General features: G+C 44.9%; 1 protein-coding gene across 4 annotated transcripts in view; it reads right to left on the reverse strand.

The window, feature by feature from the left end:
* Nucleotides 1-3,191: 3,191 nt before the first annotated feature.
* Nucleotides 3,192-21,435, reverse strand: part of Hira (histone cell cycle regulator) — a 101,351-nt gene continuing 83,107 nt past the window's right edge. For all 4 annotated transcript variants that reach the window (XM_090320619.1, XM_090320620.1, XM_090320621.1 and 1 more), the window contains 4 exons: nt 19,459-19,581; nt 18,820-18,983; nt 15,839-15,927; nt 3,192-4,046 (listed from right to left, as the gene is read on the reverse strand). In XM_090320619.1, the coding sequence (XP_090176745.1) occupies nt 3,930-4,046; nt 15,839-15,927; nt 18,820-18,983; nt 19,459-19,581 (493 nt within the window). In that variant the 3' untranslated portion in view covers nt 3,192-3,929. The remainder of the gene's footprint in view (nt 4,047-15,838; nt 15,928-18,819; nt 18,984-19,458; nt 19,582-21,435) is intronic.

The raw sequence follows: 21,435 nt of genomic DNA on the forward strand, positions 1-21,435 counted from the left end.
CTAAGGGGTAGAACACTGGCTTTGAGCAGAAAAAGTTCAGGGATGGGCTGGGAGTTTGGCCTAGTGGTAGAATGCTTACCTAACATGCACAAAGACCGGGTTCAATTCCTCAGTACCACATACATAGAAAAGTTGCCAATGGTGCTGTGGCCCAAGTGGTAGAGCACTAGCCTTGAGGAAAAAGCCGAAGGACAGTGCTAAGGCTCTGAGTTCAAGCCCCAGGACTGACAAAAAAAAAAAAAAAGAAAGGAAAGGAAAAAGAAAAAGCTCAGGGACATGTGCAGGTCCACATGGCTCTGCTAATTCTGAGTATAAATTCGTGGTCAGTTTGGATTGGACATGAGATTATTCAGCCTCATCTGGGGCCACCTCCTTGTTTTATCATGTGCCTTCTCTGACTACTGAACAACTGTTAAGAAACCTGTACTATCTTGTTGGATGTTGAAGATTCCTATTCTCCTTGATCTTTGCAACATAATTGTTACTTAGATCCTTTGAGGCTTGCTTTTCTTTTCTGTTAGATAGAACCTGTAAAGTGCTTTTATTATTTTCTAGTATAAGGCAAACATTTCCAAGGATATACTCCAAGCCTGTGGGTTATGGCTTTTTTTCCCTATGGTTACCAAAAGCAAAGCCCTATTCCCAGCTGAGTAGAGTCATTTAATCTGTTTCTTCCAGATGGTCCCTTTTCCTGAATGCAATGGTTTTCTGACATGGTAGTTTTCTTAACGGACAGTGTGGATCTAACAACACAGCAGAATGCTCCAGGCTGCCCTACAGAATCTAGGGCTTACTTTTTCTTCCAGTATTTAGACTTGAACTCATAGCCTGGATATTATCCTTTAGTTTTTCTTTGCTCAAGGCTGGCATTTTGTCACTTGAGCCACAACTCTACTTCCAGCTTTTTTAGTGGTTAACTAGAGCTACGAGTTTCCAGGGACTTTCCTGCCCAGGCTGGCTTGGAACGCTTATCTTTAAACCTCAGCCTCTTTGAGTATCTAGGAACACACACACACACACACACACACACACACACACACACACACACACACACACACACACACACACACACACACACACACACATCCAGTCCTGGAGCTTGAACTCAGGGCCTGGGCACTGTTCTTGAGCTTTCTCAAGGCTAGTGCTCTATCACAGCACTACTTCTGGCTTTTTCTATGTATGCAGTACTGAGGAATCAAACCCAGGGCTTTATACAAACTCTGAAGGAATATTTTTGTTTTTTATTCTGGTGCCAGTCTAAGAGTTTGAACTGAAGGCATGGATGTTGTCCCTAAGCTGTATTTCTTCTTAAAGTTGGCACTGTACCACTTGAGCCACAGCTCCATTTCTGGCTTTTTGCTGGTTAACTGGAGATGAGAGTCTCACAGACTTTTCTGTCCAGGTTGGTTTTGACCCACAATCTTCAGATCTTAGCTTCCTGAGTTGTATAAGCCACCAGCGACCTGGCTGAAGGGAGCATTTTTCCAGAGGTCAGGACTTGGCCTAACCCATCCATTTGTCCTTATAATGAGCCCTTTCTAATCCCTTCATCTTTCTTTTTTTGGTCAGTCATGGGGCTCGAACTCTGGGCTTAGGTACTGTCTCTGAGCACTTCAGCTCAAGGCTACCGCCCCTATCCCTTAAGCTCCAGCACCACTTCTGATTTGCTTGTGGTTAACTGGAGATCAGACTCTCAAGGACTTTAGTGCCTGGTCTGGCTTTGACTACGATCCTCAGATCTCAGTCTCCTGAGTAGCTAGGATTACAGGCGTGAGCCACCGTGCCTGGCTCCTTTCATCTCTTTTGAAAAAAGATAAGGCAGAGGGGCAACTTTGGATCCTAGTCAAGCCTGCTGCGCGTGTGTACCACACAGTGGTTGCCCAAAGTTCTCAATGTTTTGTTGACGAGCTGTCTGACCAATAGAAACTGTTTTCTACTCCTTCCAGCAAAGTTCCCAGGTAGCACTGGTGGCTCATGACTGTAATCCTATCACGGCTTGAAGCCAGCCTGGGCAAACAAGTCCATGAGACTCTTTTCTCCAAAACTACTCCGAAAAAGCCACAGGTGGCACTGTGGTTCCAGTGGGGGAACCCTAAACCTTGAGCAAAAGAAGCTTGGGGACAGTGTCTTAGGCCCAGAGTTCAAGCTCCAGGACTGGCACATGCATGCACGTGTACACACACACACACACACACAGTTCCTAGGTAGCCCATTGCACTCTGGCATTGCTGAGCATGTATCTATGCGCCTCTGGGTCCCATCCAGACCTGGGACATGTGAAGCAGGGAGAAGGGATCTAGACAGGGAAACATTGAGATGTCAGAGGTCAGAGCCACCCAGGCCTTGTCCTATTCACTAGATGCGGAATCACATGTATGTAGCGGGCAGAAAGTCAATGAGGGGGTTTCTGGTCACCCTGAAGGTCTGTTAATCTGACTCCTCTGATGTGCATTAGTGTCATGTCTGCTTTCCAAGATTCATCTTTCCTGATCATTCAAGACAGGGTCTATGTAGCCCAGGGTGTCCTCAAAACTCAGGATCCTTTTGCCTCCACTTCTGAAGCCCTAGGATTACAGGTCCGCATCACCACATATTTGTACTTAACTTTTTGTTTCATTTTGTTTCCACCAGGAAATAGGCCAAGTATCCACTGGCCGCCAAAACCTCATTTGGGACTGGTTCTCAGTTAGTCTAGAACCTCATTTGGGACTGGTTCTCAGTTAGTCTAGAACCTCATTTGGGACCATGTCAAAGGTGGCCCGTGCTTACTCCAGATGGGCCTGACGTGACCCCACACCGAGGTGAACTTGTAGCAGGTTGCTGGAGGCTCATGCTGTCATCCGAGCTACTCAGGAGGCTGAGACCTGGGGATAAAGGCTTCACACCAGGAGTGGTGGTAGAATATTTTCCATGATTCTTATTCCAACTAACCAGCAGAAAAACCAGGCTGGAAGTGTAGAGTCAAATTCGGGTAATAAGAGTGTTAGCTGTGAGGGAAGCCAAATAAGAGCAAAAGGCTGAGTTCAAGCCTTGGTACCAAGAAAAACAAAGAAAGAAAGAGATGAGGTGTGGGGGGAGAGGCGAAATCCGATGATTTAACAAGGTCCTTTCGGGTTCCCATGTTCTGTCACTGCCCACTGGAGAGGCCAGGGGATGGTAAAAGGCAAAGGCAGGCCAGGCCAGATGCGTTTGATATCCAATGCGTCTTCATTTATTTTACACTTAAAAAAGAAATTACCCTCCCCTGTGCCCCATCCCCCAAAAAAGTCTCTTTTTACAAACATTTAAAAATTAAACCAAATGAAGATAGACAAGTTAATTTCAGTACAATTATTTTTCAGTGTAGCTGTCATAATTAGAGTTTAAATTTCCTACAAGTAACCAATGTCCAAGGAACTTATAGGGATATCCTGATTATCGGCCAAAGGAAATTCCATATGACAAGTTAGCAAATTCTAGTACAAAAATAGTCCGTGTGTTGGAACAGCTTTCCTCTTACACAGGTCTTAGGTCAGTCTGCTGACTGTGTGATACCTAATGTTTCTGGATTCTTGCTCTCACAAATGGCTCATTCGTCATGGTGGAAGCAGCATGGCACCCGCAGTGGCAGGGGCTGGCGTCCACCTCAGGACTGAGCTGGAGACGGCAGGCCTAGGAGGGCCTAGCTGGCCCCAGGGCAGCTGGGCAGAGCCCCGGTCCCACCGCCTTGTGGGGGCCCTGGAGGAGGGACGAGCTTCCTCTCTTCGAGGCAACCTCAGGCCCAGGACGCGGGGCACGCCCAGCGCGGCACCGGCCCAGGACAGCATGTCTCCTGCCAGCGTCTCCTCATCCCACTGCAGCCAGCCAGGGGGGGGCTGGCTCTGGGCGACTGTCGGCAGTGAGAGCGGGGCCCTGCCTGTGCTGCAGCTGAGGCAGGCCAGGGCAGGCTACTTGTCCCTCAGGATGTCCAGCTGTTCCTGGCACTCGGTGAAGAGGCGCTGGAATCGGAGGTTCTGCCCGATGACCGGCAGCAGCTCCTTTAGCAGCTCCCTCTTCCGCAGCCCCTGTGGACACAAAGTGGCAGCTGAGTGGAAACGTGGGAGAGGATTCTTAGACCATGGGGGGACTTTCCTGGCTCAGAATTGGCGAGACCAAAGGGGGCAGAGAACGAGTCCTCCTCGAGTGATGACCCCGGGTAGAGCTTTGCGGTGGGGCGGCTCGGCTGGGCGCGTGTGCGGGTGGAGTGCAGTGCTGGGGAAGGGAGAGAAGCAGGCCCTGATCCTCGGCCCGCCCTGGGCCTCAGCGGGGCTGAGAAGAGGAGGTGGACACTGAGGAAAGGCTGCTCCTCGAGCTGATGCTCTCTAGGCACTGGAGGTCAGGCTGAGGGCGAGGAGGTGCCTGGTGCCTGGCTGGTGGCTCTTGGGTTGGCTGCCTCATGCACTGAGTGGCAGTCTCTGCTGCACAGGTGGAGAGCAGACCCGCCTGAGAGCAGCTTCCGTGGGGAAGTGGCAGGCCCAACGACACAACAGGAAGAGAAACCCAAGATTTGGAAATAAATGTGACAACACATCTAGCTGTAATTACGGCTACTAAGAACTTAGTAGCCGTAAATACATCTGCTAAGAACCAGTACAGCTGGGTGCCTGTGGCTTATGCCTGTAATCCTAGCTACTAGAAGGCTGAGATGTAAGGACTGTGGCTTGAAGCCAGCCTTGGCAGGAAATAGTCTTATTTCCAAAAAATTACTCAGAAAAAGCAAGAAGCGGCACTATGGCTCAAGTAGCTGAGTGCTAGCATTGAGCAAAAGAAGCTCAGGAACAGTGCCTAGACCCAGAGTTCAAGTCCTAGGAATGGTAAAAAACAAAACAAAACGAAAACAAAAGACAAAAAAGGAAAAAGAAAGGATAGGCAGGCAGACAGGACGGCAGTGAGTTCCATGAGATGCATGAGAGTCCAGAGGGAGGAAAAAACATGCAAAGAAATAATATGAGAAATACTTCATATAATTAAACTGAAAATCTTAGAGTGAAAGACTGTAGAGTGCTGCTTCTGCCTTTTTACTAAGGAAGCGATTCTAAGAGTCACAATAAATTAGTATTTTTAACATATTAGAAAAATAGTCTTGCTGGGCTTGGTGGTACATGCCTATAATACCAATACTTGGGAATCTAAGGCAGGAAGATTGTGAGTTTTAGGCCAACCTGGGCTACAAGAACCTCTCATGGGGGGGGGGGCAGACAGACAGACAGAGACAGGTAGGGAAGGGGAGGGGAAGAGAAAATACAAAGAAGGGGAGAGAAATCCTTTACAAGCTAAAAATTTAAATCCAGCTAAGACGTTATTTATACATAAGGTTGTTGTTCTTATGGCTGGGGCTCAGTGTAGAACACTTGTCTACCACAAGCAAGGCCCCAGGATCCACCTCTAGCATCAAACAAACTAGAAAACAAAACAACACATTAACATGGATATAGGAAGTTGAAAGTTAAAGATGGCAAGAGATATATTATCAAAGACTAGGGGCTGGGAGTTTGGCCTAGTGGTAGAGTGCTTGCCTAGCATGCATAAAGACCTGGGTTCGATTCCTCAGTACCACATACATAGAGACTCAAGTGGTAGAGCTCTAGCCTTGAGAAAGTCCAAGGACAGTGCTCAGGCTTTGAGTTCAAGCCCAGGACTGGCAAAAAAAAAAGACTAAAGTAACACTTATCTTACAATGATTGGACAGAAATTATCCTCAGTAGTCAAAACAGAAGGACATCTGGGTACTGCCTGTAACCCTCCCTAGCTACTCAGGAGACTGAGATCAAAGCTAGCCTGGGCAAGAAAAGGTGTGGTGACTCCTACTTCCAATTAATCCTCCCCAAAACCCCAGAAGTAGAGCTGTGGCTCAAGTGGTAGAGCTCTAGCCTTGAGAAAGCTCAGGGACAGCACCCAGGCTCTTAGTTCAAGCTCCAGGAGCAGCACACACAAAAAATAGTATGTAAAACTCCTGGGTCAAGTAGTAAATATTCTCTCTCTCTCTCTCTCTCTCTCTCTCTCTCTCTCTCTCTCTCTCTCTCTCTCTCTCTCTCTCTCTCTCTCTCTCTCTCTCTCTCTCTCTCAGCAGGGGTGAGCCACCAGCACATGGTTAAGAAATTCATATTAATTAACTAAAATGTCTTGCAAGAGATTAGTACTGCAAATATTCCAAAACTGGTTCAATTTAGAAAAAGCAGGGCAAAACTAAACAGCTTATGAGCCAGATGTGGCATATGCCTACAGTTCCAGCACTTGAGCTCAGCAGATCAAGACCAGACTGGACAACACAGCAACACCTTGTTTCTAAGTAAACAAACACAGATGTAAAATAAGCAGACTATAATAGAGATCATGAAACAATGATAAGCTGAGTCCAATCTAAGCAAGCTATTATGGGACAAAAAGGATATGGGGAGGGAGAGAAATGGTAATAATCAAAATCCAAACAAAATAAATTTAACAAGAAGATGATTAAAGACAAAAAAGTTTTTTTTGTGTGGTTTTTTTTTTTGGTCCCACCTGGGTTTGAAAACAGGTCCTGGACACCTTAGCTTTTTTACTTTATCACTTGAACTAACCTCTACTTCAGGCTTTTTTGATGGGTTATTAGAGATAAAGAGTCTAAAATCTTTCCGCACTAGGATTACTTTGAACCATAATCCTAAGAATTTTGCTTTCCGAGTAGCTAGCATTGCTGGCATGAGCCAATAGTGGCCAGGTTATATTTTTATTTTTGGCCAGTCCTGGGGCTTGATCTCAGGGCCTGAGTGCTGTCCTTGGGCTTTCTCAAGGCTAGAGCTCTACCACTTGAGCCATAGCACCATTTCCGTTTTTTTTCTATGAATATGTGGTACTGAGGAATTGAACCTGGGTCTTTGTGCATGCTAGGCAAGCACTCTACCACTAGGCCAAACTGAGCCACTGAGACTCATTCTTTTTTTTTTTGGCCAGTCCTGGGCTTGAGCTCAGGGCCTGGGCACTGTCCTTGGACTTTCTCAAGACTAGAGCTCTACCACTTGAGCCTCAGCACCACTTCCGGCTTTTTTTCTATGTATGTGGTACCAAGGAGTCGAACCCGGGTCTTCATGCATGCTAGGCAAGCACTCTACCACTAGGCCAAACTCCCGGCCTCTGAGACTCATTCTTAAAACAGCAAAAAGCTAAAGTCCCACCCAAGCCGGTTATTATTGATTTTGTTTGATAATTCTACTTTTACTTTTTTTCCTTTTTGATTCTGAGGCTTGAACTCAGGGCCTGAGAGCTCTCTGAACATTTTCAAAGTTAGCATTTTACTACTTGAGCCACAGCTCCACTTCCAGCTTTTTGTTGGTTAGTTAGAGATGAGTCTCACAGACTTTCATGCCAGGTCTGGCTTTGAAATGTGATCCTCAGATCTCAGTTTCCTCGGTAGCTGGGTTTATAGGTGTGAGCCTCTAGCACCTGGATGTTTTTTCTTCCCATCTAAGATCAAATTTGAACTCTTGATCTGATGCTTTTGCTCACTGGCTGACATTTTATCACTGGTGACATGCCTCCTATCCACTTTTTTTGGTCCTGGTCCTAGATTTGAATTCAGGGCCTAGGTGTCATCTCTGAGCTTTTCTTGCTCGAAGCTAGAGCTTTACCACTTGATCCACAGCTCTACTTTCTGCTTTTTCGTAGATAATTGGAGATAAAAGAGTTTGCCAACTTTCATGCCCAGGCTGGCTTCCAATTATGATCCTTTAGCCTTCTAAGTAGCTAGGATTACAAGTGTGAGCCACCAACTCAGTGCCCAGCTGTTCTCATAGCATTTGTAAGACAAAAGCAATAAAAAAATCTAGTACATATACCACATATAAGATATAATTTGTCTCTCTAAATAATTTATGGTATTAATAACTCAAAATGGGCAGGATAGAGCTACAGTGAAGGAGAATTCATGTGAAATTGAAATTAAATTACCAGCTGTCATTTCAGAATGTTTTACATAATTCCCAGGTAACCACAAAGAAAATATCTACAGAAAACAGACAAAAGGAAGCAAGAGGGAATCTAAATATGTCACTAAGAAAAAAAAACAAACAGCCACACAGAGAAGAGAGTAATGGAGAAAATGAGAGGCATAAAAGCTGGGTGTGGTGATATGTTCCTGTAGTCCCCGCTACTTAGGGGCTGAGACAAGAAAATCACTTGTGACAGGAGTCTGCTCAGCCTGGGAAACATAATGAGAACTCTTTATCTCGAAATGCCAACAAAACAAACAAACAAAAAACCTCATAACATTACACAAAATTTAAAAAGGCAAGTTTTTTATCTCTGAGTTATACTGTAAATACAAACAGACTAGCTCTTTGTTTTTGGTCAGTAGTGGGGCTTGAAGTCTGAGCCTGGGCTCTGAGCTCTAGAAAGCTGGGTACTATCCTTGAGTTCTTCAGCTCAAGGCTATCACCCTACCCTTGAGCCAAGCTCCACTTCCCGTTTTCTAGAGGTTAATTGGAGATAAGAGTCTCAGGTCCTTTTGTACCTGAGCTGGCTTTGAACCTTGATCCTCAGATCTCAGCCTCCTGAGTAGCTAGGATTACAGGTGTGAGCCACTGTGCCCAGCTCCCCCTTCTTGACCCTCTTTCCCCCGCCCCCCAATCCCTGTCCTGGGCCTTGAACTCAGGTCCTGGGCTCTGTCCTTGGACTTTCTCAAGGCTAGTGCTTTACCACTTGAGCCACGGCACCATTTCCGGATTTTTCTGTGTATACGGTACAGAGGAATGGAACTTAGGGCTTTGTGCATGCTAGGCAAGCACTCTACCACTAGGCCACACTCCCAGTCCTCCTTGACATTCTTATCTTAAAGAGGTAGAATGCTAGTCTTTAGCAAAAAAGCTCAGGGACAGCAATAAGGCCTTGGGTTCAAGGCCCAAGACTGGTGTGCACACATAGACACACAATAGAATCAACTGTATGTTGTCTACTAGGAATGAACTATAGATTTCAGGACATGCTTAGGTTGAATGAAAAGGATTAAAGAAGACATTCCATGCAAATACTGACCAAAGACAGAAGTAATGGCTATATACATTCGAGTGTCCCCATCTGAAATCGCTGGGACCATGAGTGTTTTAGATTTTGGAATATTTGCAAATACATAAATCAGCTATCATAGGAATGCAAACTAAGTCTAAACATGAAATTCATTTATGTCTCAAATATACTTCATACATATGACCTAAAATCAATTTTACTTTGCCTTTTGTTTGGTGCTGGGGAAATCAAATTCAGTCTTCAAAAGTTTATTTATTTATTTTTTTGGTCGCTTATAACTAGCAATAAGAGTCTCATGGTCTTTAGTCTTTAGTGCCTAGGCTGGCTTTGAACTGCAATCCTCAGATCTCAGCCTCCTGAGTAGTAAGGATTTACAGGCGTGAGCCACCACGACTGGCTCAAAAGTATTTTATACAGTATATTTGATGTACCAGGGCTCTGACCATGGACATGAGCTCAGATGTGAACTTTCTACTTGAGATGTTATGATGCCAGTCAAAAAGTTTCCAATTGTGGGCATTGCACATTTTGGATTTGAGGATTAAGAATTTTTAACCTGCTGTAATACCAGACAAAATAGACTGTCATGAGATTGTTATGCTACACATTTTGTGATGAAAGAGATCACCAAGAAGATGTAAATACTACATAAAAGATTATAAACATGCATGCAACAAACATCACAGCACCTAAATATATAAAGAAAATACTGTCAAAAATGAAGAAATTCATACTTTACAATAGGAAAGTAAAACATTGTACTTCCAGTAAGCAACAGAGCAACCAGATGATTAATAAGAGAGACCTGAGGCCCAGGTAGGGTGGGCCCTACTTGTAATCCTAGCTAGGTGGGTGGCATTAGGTAGAGCCCAGACAAAAACCTAAGACCCTATCCACAAAGTAATAAAATCTTAGGGTTGTGTGTGTGTGTGGCTGTAGGGACAGAGCATCAGCTTAAGCAGTGTAAAGTTGTGAACTTATATGCTGGTACTGGGAGGTTAAAAAAAAAGAAGAAAAAGTGGAAGGAGGAAAGAAAGGAAGGAGAGAAGGCCTGAGGTCAATACCTGAGGTCAAACAGATTCAAATACAGACCACTCCACCAAACAGCAGCACACACATTTCAATTGGACCAGAATAATCAGGAGGACACCATATATGCTAGCTCACAAAATAGGTCCTAATTACCTTTTTTTTTTGCCAGTCCTGGGGCTTGAACTCAGGGCCTGGGCACTGTCCTTTGAACTTTCCCAAGTGGTAGGCTAGAGCTCTACCACTTGAGCCACAATACCATTTCTGGCTTTTTCTGTGTATGCGGTACTGAGGAATCGAACACAGGTCTTCGTGCATGCTAGGCAAGCACTCTACAACTAGGTCAAACTCCTGGTCCCCCTTAATTTATTTTTTTATTTTTATTTGCCAGTCCTGGGGGTTTCTCAAGGCTGGAGTTCTACCACTTTAGCCAGCTTTTTTCTGTGTATGTGGTACTGAGGAATCAAACCCAGGTCTTTGTGCATGCCAGGCAAGCACTCTACCTCTTCACCAAACTCCAGTCCTCTCTCTCTTCTCTTTCCCCTCTCCCTCTCCTCTTCCCCTTTTCCTCCCTCCCCCTCTATTGGTGGGTCATGGGGCGCCCTTTAGCTCAAGGCTATGCTTTGTCCTTGGGTTAAGCCCCACTTCCTTTCTAGAGGTTAACTGGAGATAAGACTCTGAGGTCCTTTTCTGCCCAGGCTGGCTTTGAACTTTGATCTTCAGATCTCAACCATGGCACCTGGCTCCTTATTTTACTTTTAAATTGAATTATTATCGATATTATATCCTACAACTTGAATGAGGTCTGGGCACTGCCCCTGAACCTCTTTTTGCTCAAGGCTATTACTATCACTTGAGTTAAGTTCCACTTTTAGCCAATTAATGATAGATAAAAGTCTCATGGACTTTCCTGCTCTTTCTGCCTGGGCAGGCTTCAAACCATAATGCTCATCTCAGTCCTCTGAGTAACTAGGATTACAGGTGTGAGTCACCAGTGCCTGGAGGCCTTAATATATTCTATATTATTATAATTGTAATTATTACTGCCAGTCCAGGCCCTTGAACTCAGGGCCTGGGCACACTGTCCCTGAGCTTCTTTTGCTCAAAGCTAGCACTCTACCACTTGAGCCATAGTACAATTGAAAAATACAATAGAATTTAAAAACACTGTTAAATAACCAATGATTCAAAGAGGGGGCCACAAGAAAAACTAGAAAAAATATTGAGATAAATGAAAGTTACGAGACACAGTGAAAGTAGAGCCTCTATCTATCTATCTATCTATCTATCTATCTATCTATCTATCTATCTATCTATCTATGTATCTATCTATCTATCTTAAAATGCTATAATGTGAAAAGATTTCATATCAGCAATATATTTTTATACCTTAAGGAAACAGCAAATTAAGAACAAAGTAAAATCAAAGCTTAGTAAAAGAAAATAATATAGACCAGAGCAGAGATAAACAAAGTAGGGAATAGGGTTATCAATAAAACAAAGAGTTGGGTTTTACTAGATTAAAAGGTATGTATGGGAGGGGGGAAGGGAGAATGACTGACACAATGACAATCATAAATGAAAAAAAAATAAAGAAGAGGGGACTGCGGGTACAGCTCAGTGGCAGATCAAGAGTTCTGGGATTAGTCCCCAAACCATATAAACAGACAAACCCAAAACTTTACAGAGTTGGTGGGATTGGAATACATAATAGAACAATGGAAATGATAGCATAGATCCAGATGCACTGAGAACTGAGATTGTGGTTCAAAGCCAGCTCAGACAAGAAAGTCTGTAAGATTGTTACTTCCAATTAACCAACAGAAAATGCTGTGGCTCAAAGTGGTAGACCACCAGCCTTAAGCAAAAAAGCTCAAGGACTACTGCATCCAGGTTTTGAGTTCAACGCCCCCCCCCCTCCCCACTATTACCACTGCCACCACAACAAAGTTCACAAAGAAATTCAACAAAAGAGGACAAGATGATTAAAAGTAACCAACCGGACAACAAAAAAACAAAAAGGAGAAATCCAGAAAAATACTGAGGTCAGGAGAGTGTAGGGCAGACATTGAGAATTGGCCATTTATATCCTCTGTAAGGGATCATAGACCTTTTCTCATATGTGTGTTCTTTGCTGCCTGAGTTGGCTTTGAACTGCAGTCCTCAGATCTCAGCCTCCTACGTAGCTAGGATTATAAGTGAGAGCCACTGGTGCTTAGCTCTTCCTTGGATTTTGATGATCATAATGGAAAACTCAAGAAAATCAAAGCTACAAAGCCACAGCTGCCTTGGGATGACTGGTTTTGTCAGACTTCAGCCACCACTAGAAGAGTTATCGTTTACCTGCAGCTGAAGGCATCCATTGTGGGTACAGGAAGTTTAGAGAAGACAGAAAATAGGTGAGACCACAAAGAGAGTGACTCACTAAGATAGCTTGGTTATAATTTCCAAGAACAAGTAGAGTCTTCTACCAGACTTGATGGCATATGGAAACCAAAGCTAGGACTAGAGCCTAACAAGCTGGGAGAAGAGGTTCGCCTGCTAACTTACTCCTCTTACTTTGTACTGGTGCCTAAGGGGTAAGTAAACTGGGAGCAAACTGGCCCCTGTGCTGTTAAGCATCCAGCTTGAAGTCCCAGTCAGCCCAGCAAAACACCACCCTTGACCTAGTTATGTACTTTATGGGTGCCTTGAGAAGTGGTCTATGGAAGAAGGTAAAACCACTGCAGGCTACGTATTTTCAGAGCCAATGCCCACAGTTAGAAAAATTACCAGGAGCATAAGGAGATAAGACAAGATGGAGACATTAAATAGACAACAGAAACATCTATTAGGGCTTCTAACACTTTGAGAGAACTTGGGGTCTGGAGTGTGGCCTAGTTGGTAGAGTGCTCACTTAGCATGCATGAAGCCCTGGGTTCAATACCTTGGTATCACAATACACGGAAAAGCCAGAAGTGGTGCTGTGGCTCAAGTGGTAGAGTGCTAGCCTTGAGAAAGTTCAAAGACAGGGGCCAGGTCTTAAGTTTAGTCCCCAAGACTGGCAAATTTTTTTTTTCTTTTTTTAGTAGAGAACTAAAAGTATAAAAAAATAATTTAGGCTTTTTCTTTGTGCCAGTCCGGGCTTTGAACTCATGGCCTTTAGCTTTTACTTTTTTTTTTTAAACTCCGGGCTTGAGCACTGTCCTTGGGCTTTCTCAAGGCTAGAGCTCTACCACTTGAGCCACAGCACCATTTTTGGCTTTTTCTATGTACATGTGGTACTGTGGAATTGTGCATGCTAGGCAAGCACTCTACCACTAGGCCAAATTCCTAGTCCCCATCTCTTAGCTTTTTTGCTTGTTAAGTGTTCTACCACTTGAACCACAGTTCCACTTTCATATACATAGTGTGTGTGTGTGTGTGTGTGTGTGTGTGTGTGTGTGTGTGTGTGTAATTGGATAAGCGTCCCATGCACTTTCCTGCCATGGATGACTTCAAACTACAACTCTCAGATCTCTGCCTTGTGAGTAGCCAGGATTACAAATATGAGCCACCAGTGCTCAGGTTTATGTTTTTTCTATCTTTTTTCTTTAATGAGGAAAATAAAAGGGGAGATATAATTTAAAAAGAAAGAAAGAAAAAAAAAATCACTCTTCTCTGTTTTCATCAAATGAAAGGAAGATAAGACAGAGCTTGAGAATCCCAAGACAATCAGGTAGTGGCACACACCGGTGATCCTAACACTGGGGAGGCTGAAAAAGGAGGACTACACAGCAAGATCCTGTCTTTGATAGACAGCCCAGAACACCACAATGACAGGATCCCCCAAACACTTATAAACCAGTAGAAATCAGATTTAGGTCAGGTTTTCTAGGGATGTCTCTGGAAGCTAGATTCTATAGCAGAATACTTGTAGGGATCTGAGAGGAATGGTTATGAGCCCAAACACAAGTACTACAACTGGATTGGAAAACAGAGGTAGCCATTGTACAAAGCAAGACCTTGAAGAGCTCGCAGAGCGAACATTGTACTCTCCCTGACTTTATCTCCTTTCCCCCTGCCATTGTTGCTGGAGCAGCCAGTATTTCCTTTGCTGTAAGAGTTCTACGTCAGGCCTTTGCATCTGTCTCTCCCTCTGCCTACATGCTCTCCACTATTGCCCCTTTTCTATCTCTGCTCAGTTTTTGAAAAAAAATTTATGACTCTATAGACATGTTTTATTACATAGATTAATATGTATCTATGACATACAACCCTCAGCATAATTTTAATTATGTTCTAAAATTTAAGTGCCAGTGATTGTATATAGAGATTCCCTTCTTGCATACTTGTTTGTTAAACACATCATTTAAAATATGATGGGAAAAATCAATGTTAATAATTCTTTGAAAAAAAAAAAACAAACAAAAAACCCCATTCATCTCTCTAACCCTTTATCTTCTTAAATTCTTTCCACTATATTTTTACAGTGTGTTCTAGCTGAGTCTGTCTCTCTCCACAAGAAACCAAATTCACAAAAGGGAAACATAGGAGGCTGCGCCATTCTTAGAACATCTTGACCAGAGCAGGCACACACAGTAACTGCTGAGTGAATAGAATGACTCAAACCAAGTGCTAACTTAGGTCCACAACTTCTCCCATTTCTTGTCAACCTATTCCATTTTCAAGTCCATCAGTGATACTAACATCCACCTCAAATATCTAGAGATCCCAAGTCCAGTATTTTCTTTCTTTCTTTTTTTTTGTCTTGGTGGGTTGTGGAGCTTGAACTCTGGGTCTGAGGTCTTCAGCTCAAGGCTACTGCCCTATCCCAAGAGCCTCAGCCCCACTTCCCATTTTCTAGTGATTAATTGGAGATAAGAGTCTCATAGTTTTTGGTGCCTGGGCTGGCTTTGAACTGCCTTTGAACTGCGGCAGTCCTCAGATCTCAGTCTCCCAAGTAGCTAGGATTACAGGCGTCAGCCAGAGCCCTGCGGGCCCCCCTTCAAGTCCATTATTTTCTTTCCATTCATACCTACCAAGTCTTGTTGGCTCTATCATCAAAATATATCTTCTGGGGCTGGGAGTTTGGCCTAGTGGTAGAGTGCTTGCCTAACATGCATGAAGACCCAGGTTCAATTCCTTGCTACCACACATATAGAAAAACGCTGGAAGTGGTGCTGTGGCTCAAGTGGTAGAGCTCTAGCTTTGAGAAAAGTCCAAGGACAGTGCTCAGGCCCTGAGTTCAAGGCCCACGACTGGAAAAAAAATATCTATCTACACACACACACACACCTTCTGTTTCTTTGATCTCCAAGGCCAACAATGACTTAAACTCCTCCATCTATTCCTGGGACATATCTTCTTGAGTTTTTTCTTTCAGTTCATGTCACTTCTGTGCCAACTCTAAGAGCCCCAGAACTCTTAGGTTCCTAAGGAAATGTTATGGTCTACCTCCTGCCTCTTGTTATATCCCCAACACTTGCTTCTTCTGTGGTAACAGAGAGGCCACACATTTGCCAAGACTTCTTTCTGTCACTACTATCTCACTACCATCAGGAAGTATTGCACCAGGCCTCTACAAAGCCGAAATGCTCTCCCCTGCCAGTCTTTCCCTGGGCATTTTTGTCTCACATCTGCTATTTCCTTCATCACACATGTGCAGTCTGTAGTATGTACTCCGTTGCTCCAACTGCTTATGTGCACCTCCCTACCAGACCATGTGTTCCCACCAACAGGCACTTTCAAAGTCCTTTAGCTTGGAAAAGAACTCTCTACTTTCATGTGTCAAGAGGAGTCTTGTGGCAAGAATGAAAGAAGCACCTACCACTACTGTTGACTCCCACTGGCTTCCAGTGGAGCAGTGAACCGGACCCAGTAAGTCCTTGCATATTTCCCGGAGTCGATATTCAAACCCTAATTATAGAAAAACAATAAAAACAAAACAAATAGGAACACATTATAAGAGAAATGAAAATCGACAATCTAAGTTCACACACTCGCACAAAACCAACTTTTTTTAAAATTGCCTTCAATGGGCAAAACACCTCTATGTCTCAGTTCGGGGAATGCTGCTCCACGATCAGATTCCCATCCATTCATCTAAAGTTCCAGACAATACATGCAACAACTTCTCTGTGAGCTAGGTCCAGGAGAAAAGAGGAAATGAGACATGAGAAATGAGAAATGTGAAGTGTTACAATGAACTACCCAGGGAGGTGAGAAAACACGGGGAAGTGGCAGGTGGGGTGTGGGCTAGTGGGATCTATTTGAGAGAAGATAGGTCGGCTGGTAGGAGAGGTGAGACGGAGGGTCAGAGGTAGCCTCAGGAGCCAGCTGATCGCAAGGCCCATCTTTACAGTGACACTGAGTATGAAAGTACCAAGCATCTCCTGCTGCACCATGGGTGGAGCTGCCAGAAAGGCTGGCAGCAAGCAGTCTGAGGGGTTTGGCTACAGGAAAGGATAGAATGAAGCTAGAATCAGAGGAATGTTGGAAAGTGAACACCATCTCACCTGACTCCTGCTCCTATGGGTGGAAGAATGTGGGGGACTGGGATGTGGTGTAGGAGACACTGGAACATGTGTGGAGGACAGAGAAGTAATAGAGAGCCATGGGAGGGAAAGCCTGGAGGAGGCAGGGCCTCGGTCTGGAAATCAGGATGAGTCCTGCGTAACCCTCAAGACTGGCAAGCTGGAAAGGAGGTGATTCCGGGAGGAATGGATGCAAGGCCCAAGATACGACTAGAGTATACCAGGAATGAAGACCTGGGATGCTGAGTATTTAGGAAAACTGAAGACCACATATATATGGCAGCTACATAGGCGGTTTGAGACAGCAGTGTCACTGGGGAGGGTGGTAGAACCAGCAATGTTTGCCATTAGCACATGTGTAAAGAAACATACACACTCAGATTTATAGTGCTCATTTGGTACATTATTCTGTATTATTTTTTGTACTTTTTTGGTATTGGGGTTTGAACTCTGCAAGTGCAAGTGCAAAGCAAGTAGTCTACTCCAGAGCCAGGCCTCCAGCCCTTTTTATTGGTCCTGGGGCTTGAACTCTAGGACCTCATGTTATCCTTGAGCTTTTGTGCTCAAGGCTAGTGCTCTACCACTTGAGCCACAACTCCACTTACAGTTTTTGGGTTTTTTTTTTCATAGTTTATTGGAGGTAAGAGTTTCATGGAATTTTCTCCTGGGCTGGTTTTGAACTGCAATCCTCAGATCTCAGCCTTCTGAGGTAGCTAGTTATAGGAATGGGCCACCAGTGCCTGGCTGCACTTACTGTTATTATTTATTTATTATTATTATTAATTTTTTTGGCCAGTCCTGAGGCTTGAACTCAGGGCCTGAGCACTATTCTTGGGCTTTCTCAAGGCTAGAGCTCTACCACTTGAGCCACACACAGCACCACTTTGGGCTTCTCTCTTTCTCTTTTTTCCTTGTCAGTCATGGAGCTTGGACTCAGGGTCTGAGCACTGTCCTTGGGCTTTCTTCAAGGCTCAATCACTTGAGCCAAATCGCCACTTCCGCCTTTCTCTGTGCATGTGGTACCAAGAATAGAATCCAGGACTATGCAAGGATTCTACCACTAGGCCATGCTCTGACCCACTCCCAGTTTTTTCTATGTATGTGGTACCAAGTAATTGAAGCCTGGTCTTCATGCATGCTAGGTAAGTACTCTACCACTAGGCCAAACTCTGGGCCCCTGCACTATTTACTTATTTATTTTTGCCAGTCCTGGGGCTTGAACTCAGGGACTGGGCATCCTCCTTAGACTCGACTCTCCAGTTTTTTTTTTTTTTTTTTTTTTTGGTGGGTCATGGGGCTTGAACTTGGCCTGGGCTCTTGTCCCTGAGCTTACTGCCCTACCCTTGAGCCAAGCCCCACTTCTTGTTTTCTAGAAGTTAACTGGAGATAAGAGTCTTAGCTCCTTTTGTGCCTCGGCTGGCTTTGAACCTTAATCATCAGATCTCAGCCTTCTGAGTATCCAGGATTACAGGTGTGAGCCACTGAGCCTGGCTCTGGCTTTTTCTATGCATGTGGTACCGGGAATCGAACCCAGGGCTTCCTGCATGCTAAACAAGCACTCTACCACTAGGTCAAACTCCCGGCCCGCACTAGTTATTTTTAAGAGCGGCTTTCCTTTTTCAGCTCTGGCTTGTGTCTAGCCAACAATCCTTTTTTTTTGCTTCCTGTCATGGCTAGATCACAGACACATGCCTCCATGCCCAGCTTCTTCCCTTGAGAAAAGTCTTGTAGACTTTTTCTTCCCAGGCTGGCCTAGAAGTGTGTTCCTCCCAATTTCAGCCAGCCAGCTATTGGTTGAAAAATGGTCTTGTGTGTATATACTTGCCCTGGCCCCAAACTACAATCCTCCTAATCTCAGCTTCCCAAGTAGCTAGGATTAAGGTATAAGCCACAGTTACCTGAATCCGAGCCCCCCCCCCCCCCGCCCTTTCCTTCATAATTTAAATGGGGAAGGTAATGACAAGAACAAAGTAAAAGGCCAGGAAAGGCTGTGGAAGAAACTCTTGAACTAGGTGCGGGGCCTAGAACCAATGGGAGGAAGGCCTGATGAGACAAGGTGGGAATCTTGTCCAGAGGTTACTTCACGAAAGAGTACAGCTGCCTCCTCCAGCACACTTGGTTTTTGTGAAGGATGCTGCCGAGTGGGCACAAGTGCTGAGAATCCTGGGACAGCCCACACTAGAGGACCATGGGGCGTCACTGGTCGTCAGGCATGACCTTTTAAGGCAGGAAGGGCTCAGAGAAAAGAGGGAAAGCTGTCAACATTTGATCTCACCTTCGTTCACAAGGTACCGTGCGTAGAGGAGGAGCCAATGGCGGTACTCGTGGCTGGACTGCAGGGTAAGTGCTGCTGCGACCTGGTTCTCTAAGTAGGCCAGTGTGGTCTCTTGCTGTACCACATGAGGCACGGAGAAGAGCCGGGCAGCTTGCCTTCCAGAGCTGCAGAGATGGGCAGAGCTGGGTCAGTGAGGCAGAAGGCAGTACTTGGGTGTAGGAGGCTATTTCTATGTGCCTGAGTATCATCAAGGCTTGTGGGCTGTTTGAGGACTTCCATCTACAAGCCAGTCTCTTGGGAGATGGCATAGATTGCTGACCTGCCCATTCACATCCCAGCTAGATTACCAGGCACTCTGGGATTTTCCTGCTCTGCATGTGCTGTCCAGATCCCATGAGCTCATTCCCTTTGCCCAAAGAGCTGGTAAAGATCAGATCTTTACCACTCACAAACTGTCACCTGGGCTTGTGAAGAGGCAAGGCCTGTGCTTCGGCCACCTCAGAGATACTACGTGATGAGGGCCCCCATCTCTTGGACATTCTACCCATGCGGAGCAGCTGTTGGGGTGCAGGGGATAGAAAATCAGATCAGGCCTTGCCACCTCTTGGGGGTAGGGGCCCTGGCTCTCAGCTCACGTACTTGGAGGTGCGGCCCTGGATTATGGCTAACGGTCCTGAGCACAGCATGGCGTCCTGGGATGGAAGGCTGTTCCTAAAGTCCGCACACTGTGCCAGTGAGTCCTGCTTGTCAGAAACTAGGTTCCTGGGGAGGCAAAGGCAGGAACAAAGGTCAGGAAAAATAGAAGGCCTGCTAGAGGAGCCTGAGAGACACTGCCCCCACCCCCTGTCCTCCATAAGTGCCCACTGATGGTAGGTTTCAGAATCATGGCCTGACATATAATTTTTCCCCAAAGAAAGATCACTGCCATAGCCAGGCACTGGTGGCTCACGCCACCTACTACTACTCCTAGCTACTCAGGAGGCTAAGATCTGAGGATTGCGGTTCAAAGCCAGCCTGGGCAGAAAAAAATCTATGAGACTCATATCTCCAATTGACCACCACAAAACTGAAAGTGGTGCCATGGAGCTGAAAAGCTCCTGGACAGCAAATGCCCAAGCCCGGAGTTCAAGCCACATGACTTATCAAAAAAACAAAACAAAACAAAACAAAACAAAAAAAGAAAAGAAACGAAACTCTATTGACAGGCCTATCAGTGAACACTTCAGCTCGGGCCAAGTTCCTAATGATGGAGAGGCCTCTATATGTGCACTGTATTCTGGAGGCCTGGCTCACAGTGCCATAGATACCCAGGAGTCTGTGAAGGCTGAGCCTGCTGCAGCCATCAGGGAATACCAGGTCTTCACCATTCCTGTGCCTTTCCAACAACATCCTCGGCAGGCAGTTCTTCCTCATTCTAAGGGTGAGACCTTTTACATCACTGTTAAAAAAAATGTTCTTCTTTGGGGCCGGGAGTTTGGCCTAGTGGTAGAGTGTTTGCCTAGCATGCACGAAGACCCAGGTTTGATTCTTTGGTACCACATACTTAGAAAAAGCCGGAAGTGGTGCTGAGGCTCAAGTGATAAAGCTCTCTAGCCTTGAGAAAAATCCAAGGACAGTGCTCAGGCCCTGAGCTTAAGCCCAGGACTGGGGAAAAAAAAAAAAAAATGTTCTTCACAAAACATCTGTGCAGGGATGGGAATGTGGCTTAGTGGTAGAGTGCTTGCCTAGCATGCTGAAACTCTGGGTTCGATTCCTAAGTACCACATACACAGAAAAAGCAGGAAGTGGCTCTTTGGCTCAAGTGGTAGAGTGCTAGCCTTGAGTAAAAGCACCCCAGGGACAGTGACCAGGCCTTGAATTCGAACCCCAAGTATGGTAAAAGGAAAAAAAAAAGGGCTGGGAGTTTGGCCTAAAGGTAGAGTGCTTGCTTAGCATGCATGAAGACCAGAGTTCAATACACAGAAAAAAACAGAAGTAGTGCTTGAGCAAAAAGTATACAAGGACAGTGACAGGCCCTGAGTTCAAGCCCTAGGATTGGCCAAAAGAAAAAGAAAAGCGCATTTTTGCAAAAGTGTTAAAAATAATCGATTATATGTATTCCCCTCCTTCCACCCCTTTCTGAGTCAGGGTCTTGCTAGCCTCATTCTCTAAATCATCCTGTCTTACCTTCCTTAGTGCTGGGATTATAGCCATGTCTTTTTTTTTTTTTAATACGCCTGTGTTTTCTTAAAAATAATAATCAGCTTCTTTCCATTATTAAAGTAATCATATATAATATGCAGCTTGTTACATCATGAACAAGGTAGTAGTAGAGGTTTAATTTTTTCTTTTAGTTGTTTAAAAAAAAAAGTCCAGGAGTTTGGCCTAGTGGTAGAGTACTTGCCTAGCATGCACGAAGACCCAGGTTCAATTCTTCGGCACCACATACATAGAAAAAAGCTAGAAAGGGTGTCATGGTTCAAGCAGTGGAGCTCTATCCTTGAGAAAGCCAAGGACAGTGCTCAGGCCCTGAGTTCATGCCCCAGAACAGGCAAGAAAAAAAAAAAGAGCTCAGGGACAGAGCCTAGGCTCAGAACTCAAGTCCCATCCGACAAAAAACAAAACAAAACAAAACAA

Source organism: Megascapheus bottae, chromosome 28 (genome assembly GCF_031878675.1).
Source record: "Megascapheus bottae isolate mThoBot1 chromosome 28, mThoBot2.hap1, whole genome shotgun sequence".
Classification (NCBI taxonomy): domain Eukaryota; kingdom Metazoa; phylum Chordata; class Mammalia; order Rodentia; family Geomyidae; genus Megascapheus; species Megascapheus bottae.